This window comes from Ruditapes philippinarum, unplaced genomic scaffold, assembly GCF_026571515.1.
Source record: "Ruditapes philippinarum isolate M1 unplaced genomic scaffold, ASM2657151v2 ctg15473_1_1_1_1, whole genome shotgun sequence".
Taxonomy (NCBI): domain Eukaryota; kingdom Metazoa; phylum Mollusca; class Bivalvia; order Venerida; family Veneridae; genus Ruditapes; species Ruditapes philippinarum.
In genome coordinates, this window is record NW_026860513.1 from 1 (window position 1) to 17,578 (window position 17,578).

At 31.1% G+C, this 17,578-nt stretch overlaps 1 protein-coding gene across 1 annotated transcript; it reads right to left on the reverse strand.

Annotated features, from left to right (window-relative positions):
- Positions 1–2,952: 2,952 nt before the first annotated feature.
- On the reverse strand, positions 2,953–13,813 carry LOC132760427 (electrogenic aspartate/glutamate antiporter SLC25A13, mitochondrial-like). Its single transcript, XM_060752405.1, is given in 13 exon segments — positions 2,953–3,214; positions 3,708–3,798; positions 4,274–4,432; positions 4,734–4,872; positions 5,308–5,448; positions 7,241–7,261; positions 7,264–7,323; positions 7,805–8,013; positions 9,025–9,118; positions 11,888–11,972; positions 12,321–12,341; positions 12,661–12,754; positions 13,302–13,813. Coding segments are annotated over 13 exon segments (1,353 nt in total). The 5' UTR covers positions 13,369–13,813; the 3' UTR covers positions 2,953–3,042.
- Between the last annotated feature and the right edge of the window lie 3,765 nt (positions 13,814–17,578).

Here is a 17,578-nt window from a genome sequence, read left to right on the forward strand (position 1 = left end):
AAAAAAAAACCCTAAAATGTTTACAAACATGTTTTATATCATTTTTTATATAACAAAAGCACCATTGTGTTGATCCTTGCTTTCATATAACATGTATATTAACTATTTATAAATCAAATAAACTGCTCTATTTATATAACTAAAGAAGAACAGATTCCATTTCCTTACCCTGCCGAATTCCTTAAATAGACCTGTACAGTTTCCATTTTTGGAATTGTCCAAACTTATTAAGCCAACAGAATAGAGCCTTATCAGACTGCACTGATGTGACAGCTGGTCTGACTATAAACTGGTGGCAAGGGCAAATAACTCTAAGTCGCAGCAGATTCAGGATTCAACAGTTGAGACAAGGGATTTCACATGAATCAAACACTATATTTACAATAATTTTATACAAATTCAACAATAAAATCAACAAATTATTCGAAACCAGTCCGACATAAAAACCTAAGCCTATCTTATCTGCTTACAAATTACAAAGTGAAATTTTTACCCCTATTGGATTTAATATCATCATTAATTGAGCCACGCCATGACAAAACCAACCTAATGGGTTTGCGACCAGCATGGATCCAGACCAGCCTGCGCCTCCGCGCAGTCTGATCAGGATCCATGCTGTTGGCTTACAAACCCTATTACAATAGAGAAACTGATAGCGAACAGCATGGATCCTGATCAGACTGCGCGGAGAAGCAGGCTGGTCTGGATCCATGCTCGTCGCAAACCCACTATGTTGGTTTTGTCATGACGCGGTTCAATTTACCTTGACCCCATGAAATTATTTTTTCAAACAAAAGATTTTTAGGACATACCACAGTTAACACAACAAATGGTGGTGTTGTATTCACCTTTTGAGGGTGGTATGTCTAAAGCGACTAATTTACATTCAAGGCTCATTAAGCCCCAAAAATACATTTTTTATTATTTCACAACAGCTTTGCAAGTTATTTATTCTGTTACAGTTTCTTTAAATATACTGAAACAAAAAAAGAAACTTCTCCAAGTTTGAATGTAGATATGTTAGTACAGTTTTTCAATCCTTTTGAAACTCGATTTTTACGTTGAATAAACATATCAGGCTTTTATACGGGGATTAGCAGACCGATTTTGCAAACAAAACGAGTTTTATAAGCTACTACATGTATATAAGTATGTACATCTAAGTGGTACCCTTGAACAACTGGTACTTACTTTGCGAAAGTTTCTTTTTTGGTTCAGTATAGTACTCATTAGTCATAAAACTGAACCATCTTTGCTTTTAGCCATTAGTTCAGTTATAGTAATTAAGTATTTCGTATGGAAGGCAAAATACCGCTTTGTTTATGTTTTGTTACTTTTACGACACAGTCTTCTTCATGAGATTCATCATTAAAACATTATAAAACGCAGGTTTGTATTTTTCTTCAAAGTAAAAATCATATATATTTCTGAGGCTTAATGTGCCTTTAAATATTATGTCTTAATAAATAAAGCTTTTCTATAAAAGGGTACATCATAAGACTGAAATTCAGAAAGATAAATAAACTGTAAAATAAGATCTGTAAGATTATAGATGTGCACCAAATATGAAAAAGTTGCTTTAAAAAAGTGGAGCAACATATAAATATGTAACATTTCACAGGTTTAACAGTTCATCTGTCGTCAAAACATTGTTTATACATGGAACTAAATCTTAAATATAAGAAAACTTTCCATCTTAGAGTTTATGTTTATTGGACTATGTATCAAATTTATCCTTAAAGGAATTTTTATTCATATATCTGAAATATTTTTAAAAAAAACTCCACTGAGGTCTTAAAGGCTAAAAACACAAAATTTGAATGCACAGATCAGCTGGCGCACTTTAAACAGAAAGATATGCAAAATATGAATAAGAATATACTGAGAAATACTTTGAAAATCGTATTTTCTGATTTCTTAGCCTAATTGGAGTGAAGTGTTGCAATTCTTTTCAATTTTGGGTCATTTATAACAAGTAGAATAATTATTATTCCGGAAAAACAGAGTAAAATGAATAATCTGAAATCACATACATAAGTTATTGGTCTGAACCTTCATCAAAGGGAACATAAATCTTGAAAAAAATGCAGCCCCGTCATGTCAAAAAAACCTCCATGGAGTCCCTTTAAAGCATTTTAATTCAATCACAAGTTGAGCACTAATACAGTCATAAAATGAAGATCGACTTTTTATGCGTAGATGTTATAATTATCTCAATATTTCTCTTATTCACTGAAAACAGTAGGCCACTTGGATATCAATTTACAAGTTTTATCATGTAACAGGCAAACAATGCGTAATCACAAAACATAAGATATTGTACAAAAATTATAATTAGAAAAACAAAACAGTTATATCTTACAAAATAGTCAAAATTAATTTATAAAAATTGTAATTGTGATAATCCTGTAGTGCGTTTACCAATCCTAATAAATATACCTTAGCTCTAATCTCAATATGATCTTAAATCAAGACAAATTTTGCTTCCAATAAATACTTGTTAAATATGTTTACTAAATAATCACATAACGTTTGATTTCATCATTTTCATCACTTTTACAGGAATCAAAAAAACCTGAATTAGTGTAAAAAATAAGTTTTGAAAACTAATGATAATTGATTCTCCGTCTCTATGGAATAACTTTCATGTTGTTGTATTTTTCCTTCATTTAATTTCTGATTAACAATGATCAAGCTCACATAGTGGCTGAATTTCAGCTGATTTATCACGCAATTCGCATGATAAATACTAAAATTACCTTACAAATTGTTTATCAATTAACGCCAATTACCTCAAAACTGTATTACATGTTTCACAATAACCTTCATGATTTTAGTTTGAGTATATTTTTTTAATCAAGATTTAATCATTAGTGTACATGTATCGGGCAGATGGCTTTCAAACACTGTGCGTGAATAATGAGAAAATACTCGGCTATCCGGGTGCAGTGAAAAAAAAAACATGAACTCTCATTAACAAAAATAATAAATAAAATATCTGTCACTAAATTTTAAAAAATTGTCACTATATAAGGTTTATCCTCAAGTAGTATCATCAGTTATTGCATTTCGAAATTTCGGTAAACATAAGCCAAGTTGCCTCTCCATGCCGTCAAATGTTGCTAAAGCCAATCGGAAGCCTCCTATATGATCTGGATTGCGTGATAGTTGTTCCTGTAAGTGCGTGGGTTTGGCTGCAGAACCTTCAGGTCGTCTAAAATTTGAAAAATGTGATACGGTCATAAATATAATACTTTTTTCTATTTCTTCTAAACTCACACAAACAAAAGGTAATATCACAACTTTCAAGCTTTACTAGTAAGTGTAGGCCAAAAATAGCTCATTATTTCAAAACTCTGCTGACCATTAAGTTAATATGACATTCAGCGTGCTAGTTGGACACATTAAATTATAGAATTTTACAATTTTTAAAAATATTACCTAAAGAAGAATGAGTAGTATGGGGAAAAGAAAAGTATGTATTTAATCATATCCAAGTATTTGTATGCCCACTTCTGGAGGTGTGCAGGGGGTGACAAACTTTGCCCTAGTCTACCCATCCCACTGTTCTGCTGTCAAATCCTTCTTAAGACTGTCAAAACAGAGAAATGTGGGGGTATCCATGTCAGAGAGGCACGTTCCTAGTTACATTATTGAATCTAATCTAAATATACTTCAAGAATTTGAAAGCAAAATCATAGTTATACCTTCCACCAAAGTCAACATAGAAGACTCTCTGTAAAAGTTCATATGTGAGCAAAGTAACACCAAACTGTGGGGAAGAACGGAACACTCGAGCTGAAAAAAAGATTAATGCATTAAATCAAATACACAGGCATTATAATATCATAATCATATAAAATCTTTTTTGTTTTGTTTGTTTGTTTGAAGGTGTTTACTTCACTTCATACAGGTCATATGGCAACACCTCAGGTGCCCCTTTGTGCATTATTTCAGGCGAAAGCATCCACCTGAGTAGAACCACTGTCCAGTGACGTTCCGCACCCTAGCTGGATAGCCTTCTAACATGAAAGGATATATAACTCACATAAAAACTAAGATCTTTTCCTTATATCCATACTCTAGAGAATGGAAAAATCTGTTAAATAATTCAAGGAATCTTTTTGTTTACACACAAGAAATCCTTTCTTACAGGATTCGAGGCTGTGATGGGAAACAATCTCACTAAAATTCATAACAATATCTATAATTAATTGAAACTGTGAACATTACATTGATATGTAACACAATAGTTAAAATTTTCACATCATACCAGGTGTTCCTTTCCAAAAAGCACCAAAGCCTTCTTCTCTTAATATTTTTCGAGCACAATCTATGACACCATTGTAAGTTGTCTGCCCTTGACGAGCAGCTACCTGTAGACGGGTTTTTATCACATCAGCAGGTGTTGGCAAAGCAGCAGCAGGAGCACCTAAATATACAGAAAACTCAAGACATGGACAAGGAGACATATAAAACATCCAACCTTTTGTATACTTATAATAATGTAACTTCCCCCATTTAAAATAAATCCTATAATGATGACTGAAAAGAATGCTTTTCGCTTTGTTGAAAAATGCTTTTCACTATGCTGAAAAAATGCTTTTCACTAAGTTAATGGGTGATAAAAACTTTATTTTTTTGCTACCATTTCCTTTTATCATATTCAATGAAACCCCATCAAGTTTTTTTTTTATTATAAATCTGAATAACTGGTTATAATGCGAACTAACCTGCACATGTAGCAGCCAAGAGTAAAGTACCAGGATGATTATAGCCATTTTCATCAGCGAAAGATTTCTTAAAATGAGCGTAGGCAGGGAAATATATGGCTGAGAATGGTATATCTCTAAGGAAACATGCTCTTGAACCCTGAAATATTTTATCATAATTATAATAAGATTACCAGGTTGTCATTAGAAGGTGACTGAAAATCAGAATGACTATCTCAAACGCATTTCTGGCAGCCTCAAAACATAGAAAATACTCCTTGCTGTATGTGATAAAAACCAAAAATGACTGTCATATATTCAAAACAAATCGTCTCATAAACTTTTTAATGGCAATCCCAAATATATCTTCACAGAATTCTTTCTAGAAGTATACTAAAAATTTAGACATTTTATATAATAACTATTTTTGCAAGCTTGTGATAAAGAATTAATCCAGTCTGCACCACCTACAAATATAACATGTCTTAGTATAGTCTTTTGTTACACAAAGATATTAATGAATTTAATATATCATAATTCACTGTAGTGATATCAAACTTGACCAAAGTGTTGAACAATGCACTAAGATAACTACCTTGTAAAGTCCAAGAAATCCAAGCTCTTTGACAACACCGATTGCGCTAACTTTCGTCTTGCCAACAATCTCTCCAGCTACCTGTAGACGAATCTTTACAATCTCTAGAGGATTTGTAAACATCACCTGCGATGCTCCTGCCTGAAATTTACATATGTTTCACATTATTGATTTAAATAACCTTATGAATATCAAGATCATATCAAAGAACAGCTAGCCCACTTACCTAAGAATACGCTTGCTAAAAAAAGAAGTCACCAGTTAAAGTTATTACGACAAATTCCAGAAATACTAAAGGGAAATAATCAATTTCTGCATATGAAAGACATAAAAATGCAACAAAAATATAATTATATAAACAAGCAATTATCATAGTATTGCAAGCAATCCATAAGTCCCCTACCGGTAAGAGCCTAAGCAACATTCTGAAGGGCCATTGGCCATTCACTTATGTTTCTATTTTAAGTGATCACAGTGAACAGTTTTTATGTACAGACAGACAGAGAGACTGAAGGACACTCTAAAGTTATTTTTTAAACATCCCTGTTATCAAAATATAACATTTTAAAGCAAAATTTTTAAAAAAGGAAGATAACGATGTCATAAATGATGTGAGTGTAACAAAGAACAATTAGTAATGAAGGTATGAATATTGAATGTTTATTTTGAATTTGAAGTAAATGAAAGTTAAAAGAACGAATAGGAAAAATAAAAAGTTTAAGGAGGAGATAATTCTGGAAATATGGATGCTAGATTTATAAACCTTGTCATATTATTGTCATATTATTATGATGTGGGAGCTTGAAGAAAATCCTATCATAATTGAAGAAAATTACCAATTTCTCAAAAAAAAGTCAAGTTCAAAAGGGGCATAATTCTAGAAATAGTCTTGCTAGAGTATTGAACTTTTTCACAAATGTTGAGTGATAATAAGAAACATTTATATGAAGTTTGAAGTAGATACGTTCAAAAAAAAGAAGTTATTAAAAAAAAAACAAAGTTTTTTTCATGAAAATTTTAAGTTCCAGGGAGGTAATTCTGATAAATTTTGTGCTAGAGTTGTAAACTTTGTCACATATGATGTGGTTGATGACTAGCAACTTATATTTAAAGTTTGAAGAAAATACCTTAAGAAATAAAGAACTTATAGTGAAAAAACTGAAAAACTAGAATCAGAAAATCTTGAAATACAGTCTATTTGTTGCCATAGCAACCAGAATTTTCAATACAGGAAGATAAGAAAAGAATGTGCATAATTTCCATACTGCCATCTACCAATATGTCAAGTTTCATAAAAAATATTTTCAGTAATTTTTGCGTTATCACTGGATCCAGGTTATGTGTAAATTTTGCCATATTTTCAGTCTATTTTGTTGCCATAGCAACCAGAATTTTCAGCATAGGAAAAAAAGAAAAAGACGTGCATAATCTCCATACTGCCATCTATCGCATATATCAAGTTTCATAAAAATATTTTCAGTACTTTTTGCGGTATCGCGGGATCCAGGTTATGTGTAAAATTTGCTATATTTTCAGTCTATTTGTTGCCATAGCAACTATTATTTTCAACATAGGAAGAAAAGAAAAAGACGTGCATAATCTCCATACTGCCATCTATCCATATATCAAGTTTCATTAAAATATTTTCAGTACTTTTTGCGTTATCGCGGGATCCAGTTTTGTGGACGGACGGACTGACGGACGGACGGACGGACAGACGGACAGACGGACGGAGGGTAAACCTAAAGTCCCCTCCGGTAAACCGGTAGGGGACTAATAAAGTAGTATATTTTATGCCTATAAAGATAAAAGCTTATAGGGGTCCAAATACAATAATATTAACACACTAAATTATATAAATCATAAATGAATTTAACTATCATAAAATAACAATAAATGAAATAATTTTGTAATGTATCAAATGTATACTTACTATTCCACCAGAAGCCATCTCTCTGCCCACAATGAAATAGAACCATCTTTGTTACATAGTTTATCTCTCATCAAATCATTCATCTGAAAATATCAAACTCTTAATTTAATATTCAAGTATTTTCAATACAAAGTAACAGAATATTTGGTCATATTAAGACCAGTCCATTAATAAAACACTTGATAAATTTCAAATTTACTTCTGTTCATTTCTTGGAGTCTAAGTACAGCAATCTCTAGTAAATTCAAACCAAAACAAACTTATTACTTGAAAAGTTATTTCTTCTCAACACTTTTCTGCATTACATTTTCAGACATTTTGTTTAAAGGAAACTAAATTCTAGAGAATTGTGTTGACATTGTTATTGAAATTATATTTTATAATCAGAAATAATAACCTTAATTACTTGCTTATCAAAAATATAAGTAAAGGAATGTTACCAAACATATACCAGTTAATAGAAAGATGTTTTTTTATGCAATATAACATACTTTACCTCAATTTTTTTTTCAATTGAATATTAAAATTAGGATTTTAAAAGACATAATAGAAGTGAAATCTTACTGTCAGTTTTATAGCCTTCTCGGGTGCTACTCCAACAAGTTGAGGTCCCAGCCCTCTGTACAGCCCTCGGGCACCCTCGTGACGTATCACTTTCTTGAAACAATCAAAACTATTTTTGTACATTAATTCTCCCACCATCATACCGGTCCTCTGATTTTGTAGACGAGTTTTTACCAGATCGATAGGGTAGACAGCTGTAGCCCCAGTAGCTGTTGGAAAAAACAAACAAATTATAATAAATAGAATCACAAATACATGTATAACCAATTCTATATCTGATAATAGCTCAGAAAAACATCAATTTTGTCAAAAAATTAAAAAATTTTATAAACCGATATCTGTAAAGAAATTTTAGGCTGATAAAAACTTCTGAAAGGGTGGTCTTTTTAAGCTATTACAAAAACCTGATGCCCCTAATGTAGAGGAAAGAAGCTTGCAACACAAATTACATTTTTCAGGCATGACTTGCCTGGTTTTACGAAAAATGCAACATCAGTGCCCTATTAGCATGTCACAAATTCCACACACATCTGTTTGTGGTGAATGGCCCAAATTCTAAAAGAAATAAAAGCCTACCTTATGTCATTTTCATGTTTTTTTGTTTTTTTTGGTACATATTTCAAAAAGAAACAGTTAATAAAACATTGTTTTGTTTATGTTATCTTTGAGCAGTTCTAAACAATTAACTCATTCATATCATTAATTTTAAAGCTGCATGCCTCCCGAAGAGCCAAAATATTTTTAAGATAATTAAACTTAAAGAAAATGTACTAATATTATCAAGAAAGTAAAATGATTTAAGTGATAATTTACATGCTATGTGTAATTAAGGACTGAATTCACAATATTTATCACAATACTATTACTGTGTGCAGTTAGGGTTATTGTTTGCTATTTTCTGCCATTTTTAGTAATTAACATTAACATGCAAAGTATTGTTTGCAATGTGTCAATTATTTTCCTTGTTCACTTCATAATATTTTACTTTTAAACACAATTTTCAAAGTGTTCATGAAAATTAGCATGAATCTGGAGGCATGCTGCTTTAACAAATATTGAAATATGAACTAGAAAATAATGTATGTGCAGCCAGTTTTGTCAATTACTATCAATTAATAAAAGAATTTAAAAATATTATAAAAAGTGATTATTTTTCTCTCTGATTTACTTTGTGTAATGTATTTTCAATCAGTCTTCATGAAGTGTTAAATGTATGGTACCTCCAGCCAGTGCTCCCAGCCCAAACCTGTATACACTTTCAGCAATCTGAAGGAAGACTGTACGTTCTGCACCAGTTTCTAATCTCAGATCTTCCTGAAATAATAAACACAAACTGTCTTAATCTCCATATATACATTAATGCATTATAATTCTGCATGTCTGTAATGTCACTTTGTATTGGATAATCATGATATTTACATTAACAGCTGCTGTTAATTATGATTAACATGTAGAATTCTAGAGAATGACTTTGGTCTTCAGCTTACAGACTTTGTCCATGGGACAGTCGACCATCCAAAATAAAGAAACAAGTTCTACAATGCATGTGCACCTGCTAATGTTTAATTTCAAATTATGAAAATCCATCAATTTGTAGAAAATTTGCTTCTTCTAAACTATGGCTCTCATTAGATTTAACAGGGTGTTTTAAAAGTGACGACAACAAAATTACTAAAGGAATGAATAACAAATTTATGCATCTACTCTGTTATAGCACAGATGGCTCTAAATAATTAATGAACTTGCAAAATTATTCATAAGACAATATCACATATTCAAATAATTGAGTATTTTCTTTTTCAAAAACTTTACTAATAATTCAAGAATTATTTCCAGCATATTTTCTTATAAATCTACCTTAGTTAATGAACAAGTATTTATATCAATACTACACCTATCTGTTTAATATGGTACATGAATATATAACAGATTTTAACAAGTATGTAATATTTACAAAACTAATGCCACTTTAACTACAATAATTATATCCAAAATTAACTCTGCTTAAAAGAAAACAACTAACCATTAAGAGATACATGTATTGATACATTAGTTGAAAGCTGTGATGACTGAATATATGTGTGCAGTTATAACCTTAAAATTTAGGTAATTGCAGGACGAAAATTGTGCACAGTAGATGAAACCCAATCTAAACTATCCTCAAAACTATATATCAATGAAATGATCTTACGAAGAAACAAATCCTTTTTTTTAATTCATAGTTAAAGCAACAAAAAGAAAACAAATATTGAGGCTTTTTGATGGTCCTTACTAAAGAGGAAGTTCCTGATAACTTTATTTAAACATGTTGGGGAGCAAGTCACTTTGTTGAGTTTTATGTCATACCAACAGTAAAGGTCATATGGTGATGTTCCAGCTTTACTGGTGGAGGAAGACCTCAGGTACTCCTCTGTATGTTTGTTTCAGACATAAATGGACATCTGAGTAGAACCACTAATGTTTCATAAGCTAGCTGGAAACTTCCTCACATGAAATAGTTAAATTCTCTAACAGATTAGAATCTACACTGGTGAGTTCAAAACTCAGCGATGAATGCTCCTGGCAGCCAGTCACTGGTAAGAACCAAATATCAAGCTAAAGTAAATGATATGAACCAAATATTAATCTTAAAATGTAAATCATTTTCTTTTTACCAGGTTCATACATGCAACATTGAGGGTCAGATACATGGGAGGATCAAGAATCATTGCAATTCAGCCTCTTTGAGCTTACTCTCACTAAATTGCACTAGCTCTTAAAATATCTGCTTATCTAACATCAAATTATCATTTAAAATTAGTTTCTCTGGTTTTAAAACTGATTTTAACACCTTTGGTCATATCTTGGTGGAAGATCCACCTTACAAGCTTTCCTGGAAAACTAACCAGTAATTACCAATTACCAACTATCAACCCCACATGATTCTGCCGCAAGAGTTAAAGGACCATCGATTCAACATCCAAGTTTGTCATGTAGAAATAACATGGCTCGAGGATTAAACTGGCGACCCCTGAATTATAAATCAGATGCTCTCTATATTTAGCTAAGTGAGCAGATCATTGTGTAAGATATCTATGATATAACTACTGATAATAGAAACTGTCTATATGTATGTGGAACATTTTACCACCTTGGCTATTTGCTGGAAATAAAGGGTAAATTTACATTGTATGTATATTTTAAGCAATAAAAGCACTGACAAGAAACTTGAAAATAAAACTTGAATATATATATATTTTTTGAGTAAAATGGTGGGTTTTTTACACAACAGGCCTATGGACTGCCCTAGGTTGCTCACTTAAGACTATTTTTAGAAAAGTTAAAAATTCTTCATTTCAGAAGTATGTAATTGGGTCATTTTGTACACAGAGGGGCATGATTTATAAAACTTTTACTAGGAAAGGAAACATGCTAAAATTTAAGCTCCATAACATGTAGTTTCACAAAGACAAAGTAATATGTCATTTCATAAATTAATACATACTAACGTGATACAAGATTAAAATATTTTTTGACAAAAAAAAATTTGAATAATTAGCAATTGCTTATTATAAGAGAAATATCAACTGTGTGTAAGCAACAAAGTCATATATCATTATCATTTAAAGTTGAGTATGAAAGTAGATTTGTATTCATTCCAAATCTAACTTTCTTTTGTCATAATATATAGAACACTCAGCCAATATTACAAATTAAAGGAATTCCATTGAGGTCGAAAAAACTAAAAATCTAAAATTTGAAATTATTTTATAAACAAATTAAGACGGTAGCTTAAAATGAAAGGGGGGGGGGGGGGGGGGGGGCAAAATATAATATGTACTCAGAATTCAATTTAAATTGATTTTTGTGTGATTCTGAGCTTGATTTCAGTTTTAAGCTTTAAACATTTTTCATATTTTGGTCATTTTGTACAATTAAAATGATTGTTCTGGAAAAACAAAAATCAGTTCAGACATACATTGAATGGTACATATAAATTTTGAAAAATTGTTTCTGAGCTATCATTTCAATACCCTTAGTGGAGTTCCTTTAAGCCTTTAGAACATTTCAGCCATTGGATTTGAATAGTAAGTAGTAAAATACCTCTGCAATTTGAAGCTGTAATGAGAAAGGTGTTTCCCGACCTTCCATTGGAGATAATTCCTCTAGATCTTGGAACATTATCAGTCTGAAATTAGATAACTTGTATCTAAATATCTTGTACAATTTGTTGATTATCATTACATGAGAAAGCTTTTACAAATCTCAGTGTCTTAAAATCAAACAAATGAACATTATCTCTATCCCAATATTTGAGTCATGTTATACAGTAATCTTTTTTTTTTATATTACACATACACTGTCAATCTTAGAACTTATATATCTGGATTTCAATTTCATTCAACACATTTAGGCCAAAAATTTGCCAATGTCATAGGCCCCAAAAATTGCTATTGAATGTCAATCTTTTACAAACTTTCGTATCAAACATATGGAAAAATCTCAATATTGATCTCTATAATGATAAAATTCTTACCCCATCTGTCTCTCTGATTGTCTGAAAAGAAATGTTAAGTTAAATAAATTAAGAGAAAATTATTTTTAGAGAAAACAATTTATTAAATCAAGATATTGTCAATTTATCCAGGTCAAAATGTTTACTTATTATGCCATAAACTTACTGGCTTGCTTAAGATTTTAGGTGGTCCAAAAAAAGTAATTATATATAACTAAACTGCTTCAAACTTTCCAAAAACTCACAACATCCAATGACAAGACATTGAGAATTGTCAACAAAAATATACAAGCCTTGTGAAAAACTATACAGTAATAGATACAGCGGTTTTAAGTTATAAAACATGTAAATTTGAACATACTGGTTTTGGTTAAGAAGCTGTACAAGTTGAAAGAGAATGTCAATCTCCATTGGTGTGATCTGTGGAAACTCTTGTGACTGATACTGTAGCTCCTCTGTAACATTCAACATACATGTAACCATAAAAACCGTCTATTGTATAAGTAGATATTTCTGCATGTCGAAAAGTTAGGAAATTTCAAATTCCCAACATTTCATGTGAGGAAATATTATCAAATCATGCTAGGGTAGAATTTCATGAATGTTGGTTGATATTTACTCTAGATAAAATTTTAGCAATTAAAGTCAATTCATGAAATTCAGCAATATTTCCGCTTCGCTTACTTCAACACTTATACAGTATTCTTTCGAAATAAAATCTTTGAAAAATACAATTTAACTTTTAATGCTTATTTTTCAAACATAACTTACACAGGAACAAGTTTTTTAAATTTTAGACATTTTCAGAAATTTCCATTTCTGAGGAGGTAATACCATCCATTGAATTTCTTGATAAAAATTATACATCATCATCTATAACATTATCAATTCATGGTTTTAACTGAATTTTCAGAACAAATACATTTTATAACTATTACAATGCAACTTTAATCAACTTGTTAAAAAGTGTAAATATATTATTATAGTCTAGACTTAACAAACCTTTAGTACAAGCCGCATTTCTGTCTCGTTTAGTAGCAGCCATATGAATCTTCTTCATCAGTTCCATGTTATTCAGCAAGGATATAAAGGCTGTGAAGTAAGCATAGCTAATCTTCTTATGAAAATCTCCCACGGCCACCTGCAATAAACAATATATACACTGTCAATATACACTGCCATAAAATATATCATATTTTAACCATAAACTTAGTGAATATCTAAAATTGACTTGTTCAACTTGCATTTTCATGATTGTTCATTATAACTGTTCAGTATATCAGGATGAAAGTTGAAATTAGTTTTGCCAAAAGTATAACAAGGTCCTATTGAACTGATATTGTATGGCAAACTTTAACCAACTTACCAAGAACATTTTCCAAAGTTCTCAAAGGCAATATTTCTATCAAAATACATGATAAGAGTGTAATTGGCTTTGGATAGTGAGCTCCAACCATGATCAGAAATATATGTCTTAAGTTTAAAGTGAAAACTGTCAAGTTATTTTGAAGAAGATGTTGCATGCAAAACTTTCAATATTTTCTTGTACAATGTATTTCATTTCTTTGTTTCAAACTTTGCAGAACACTAAATTTTAGATCAAAGTTTTTTTTAAAGTGAATACATTTAAAAACAACTTATTTTCAAAGCCATGCAATAAAAGGCTCACAAAAAGCTTAAAACATATAAAGTTTAAATTTGATTGTCATTTTAAATTCTATTTCTACAGCAACAAATAAGGCATGTAAACTCATAAGAGACCTGCTATACCACACCACACTCACCCTACCATTATAATAAGGCTCCTAGGGTCAATTGCTCCTATTTGAAAACTAATTGCAAGATAGCCTTATTATACTGTCTTAATATGGCAGATTGTCGAGCCCACGCTAAAATTCCTGGAAGGACAAAAAATGCTCAGAATAACTTGCAGCAGCACCCTCGCAGAGAAATAAACTAATCATGTATTTGCTTTACCTCTATGTGAATATATAGATGAGACTCGCCTGCATGTCGAATGCAATTACTCTTTTATAACATAAATGTAAGTCATTTAATTTTGTATTTCACCCATAATCTCCCAATAAAGGAAACTGGTTGCTATAAATTAAAAGAATAAATACCTAATAAAATTGTACGAATACTATATTAATGCTTTCGTTAAAATACTCGTTCTGTTTTATTGGAAATATATTCTAATAACTTCGAAATGCTTCTAGAATTTATCTTTGAAATGCTTTTGCTGCCTCTCAACTAATAAAACAAGACCCAGACATAGAAATCATCCCTAAACAAAATAGGATAAACTAACAAAGCAAAACAAAAATCAAACAAAAACAATCAAACAAAAGCAGATTGAAAAAAAAGAAAAAGATAAGAACCGCATCCCCGCAACGCAATATTTACAAATTTATACAAATACCATTTTTCGACTATAATTCTCCAAATTAGTGGCTTGATATTAAAATGAGGCGCTTCCGTATGATAATGCTTCAATAGTCCCTTTTTCTTAAAAGATCGATAAATTGATTTAGCGCTGGGACAATTACTAAAGCTGGAATTCTTTTCTAAACCATGCTTGATTCTACCTATGTTCTGAGACCAAGTAAATGTCCTCGCTAGTTACTCTTATGTACACCACGCAAAATATTACCGAGAGAGTCTAGAGATTTCGTTATTTCCTGTAAGTATTATTTGGTGATGATACATTGATAGACACAAGCTCATGCTGCAATATGATTTCCATTAATTGACCTAAAAAACCTTAGGATCCTCTTTTCAACTTGGACTATTTTGAACAAATATTAATAGAAGTTTGGGCTATATACAAAATAACCCATTGTGTAAAATCGATATATGACTTACTTCTATATATGTCAGAAAAAGCATATCCGAAAAATGGCAATGTAGAATTTACTGTCAAAATATTATGGGCTCATTTTGCGTTACAGGTTACCCTAGATCCTTTTCGTCTATTTGTTCTAAACAGTGTAAATGTAAACTCTTAATTATCATGCGCAGGTTTAAGCCGTCTATATTTAAAAAGCCCCTGTGAGCGATAGGAGTTAAGTAATTCATGGTCAAATATAAAAACGAGTTGTATCGACAGCCTATTTAGTTCGCCCATACTATATTTTTTGGTAACTTGCTTCACCGATTGATTTGTAGATTTTATGGAAATGCAATGGCAACCCAGAATATTTGCAAATATTTCTAGCTCAAGGCAATAATTTGTTGATATTACTAAAATAGTCCTTATAACATTAATATCATAGCAATAAAGATTGAAGAACAATGACCTTTGTATAAAATTTCTTAGCTTACTATTTCATAATGTTGCAGTCATCGCTAAAGAGTAATGCCAAATTGAACATTCTTATTCCCCTTTTTACAATTTGGGTTTGGAAAGCTTAATGGTTTTACTCCCGGTGCGTGCACCGATTGGTTAAAGCGTGTTGGAAGAATATTAATAGGCATTCACCCCATTCTCAACTCTACCTTTAATGAGAATTAAATCCGACTTACGATGTAAAACTTTCGATAATAGTCAAACCAGATAAACCCAAACAACCGTAATACGTGGCACTAACCAAGTTAAAAAATTTAAGTCAAATTTCTTTTTATAAAAACATCTGTATCTCAATAACTCGACTTAGGACATATAGTTGTACACTTCAAGTATACTCAATGGGCAAGATTTCATGTTAAGGACAGCACTAAAGATTTTACGCATCAATACAGAAATTGCCGAACCGGGATTTATGAATCAATTTTTTCTTCAGTATGGCAATAGTTTTAATGCTACAAGACATACATATTTGATTTGTATAAATTCCATTTTTCAATAGGGTACTATACAGCATTATATCGAGTGAGTCCATAATATATACTAGAAAAGACTGGTTATTGTACAAATTTCCTGTACTGTCATTATACATGTTGAAGTCATCGCCTAAAGATAGTAAATAAGTTATAAGAAGGAAAATTCTGAATACATTTATATTCCCGTCAGTGTTACACACAAATGGAACTAGAATGACTGTACCCACAGCATATTGTACTCAGATTACCTCTAATTTGCAATGATTCCCACTCATTATTCGTCAGACAACTCATAACTAGAATGTTAATTTCTATACAATAATTTTATGTTGAGATAAATTCCAACACTTGAACCAACTTAAAATGATTCCTGTTTGCATGGAAATTTAAACAGGCAATCCTGTTACCAAATAACAGATATTCCGTAGAATAGTTAATTCTATCTATTAGGCCCAATCAGAAACGTTTCTGCACTAAGACTGTCAGATTTAAGAGATTGGTTATTCACCAGTTGATTGACAAGCCAAAAAAACAAATGACTGTTATATTTGATTGGTTAAGAATAGGAGGATTCTGCAGTCTACCCTAAAAACCCTGATGCATAATACAACATTTAATAGAATAATTATATTGGTACATTTTTAATCTATCTAGGCCCCTTGCTTAACACAGGATTATTTTCTCGACAAGATGATAGAGTAACCAGAAACAGATGCCCCTACTAATTGGCTATTATATTTACTGCACATTATTATACTCAAGATTATATAAAATTTGTGCACAATGTCATTACTAAAACATTTAATGTTCTTCAAGTTATAAAACTTACTTATATATTAATTTACCCGAGTTCATTACATTGCATTCTGTTTATTGATTATAGATGATATCTTATAAGACGTTAAAGTGAAAAAACATAATTATTACCGAGATAGGGAGAAAAGTATAATTAAGAAATCTTAACTTGTAGAAAATATGCATGCATTTTTAGGCAGCAATATAATATAATTGACTCCCTCCATAAAATTGATCAAGCGGCTCTTTTCTAAAAATGTATGAAGTGTGCAAGGAATATGTGCAAGTCTATATAAGTATACATTAAAAGAATTTTACACCCATTTAATTTAAACGATTTATACATGACTTAAATTCTATTATTTGTTTATGAATACCGCCATAATAAATATTAACAAAAAATATCAGTGAAGCCCCTGGTGATAGTATCAAAGTAACTTATTGAGCCACAACAAAAAATAAATATTTGATAAGCTATGAGTCCTTAATCTATCTCACAAATGGAACTCGTTAAAGCGTTTTCAACAAAATATTACATGCACTCTCAGAGCTAAAGTAAAGAGGCAATTTATGTTTTTTTCTCTTTCTTTTTGGAGATGATTATATGAGCAAGGATGACCGATCTTGGCTCCCTATATTCTTTGTTACTGAATTACGAACTC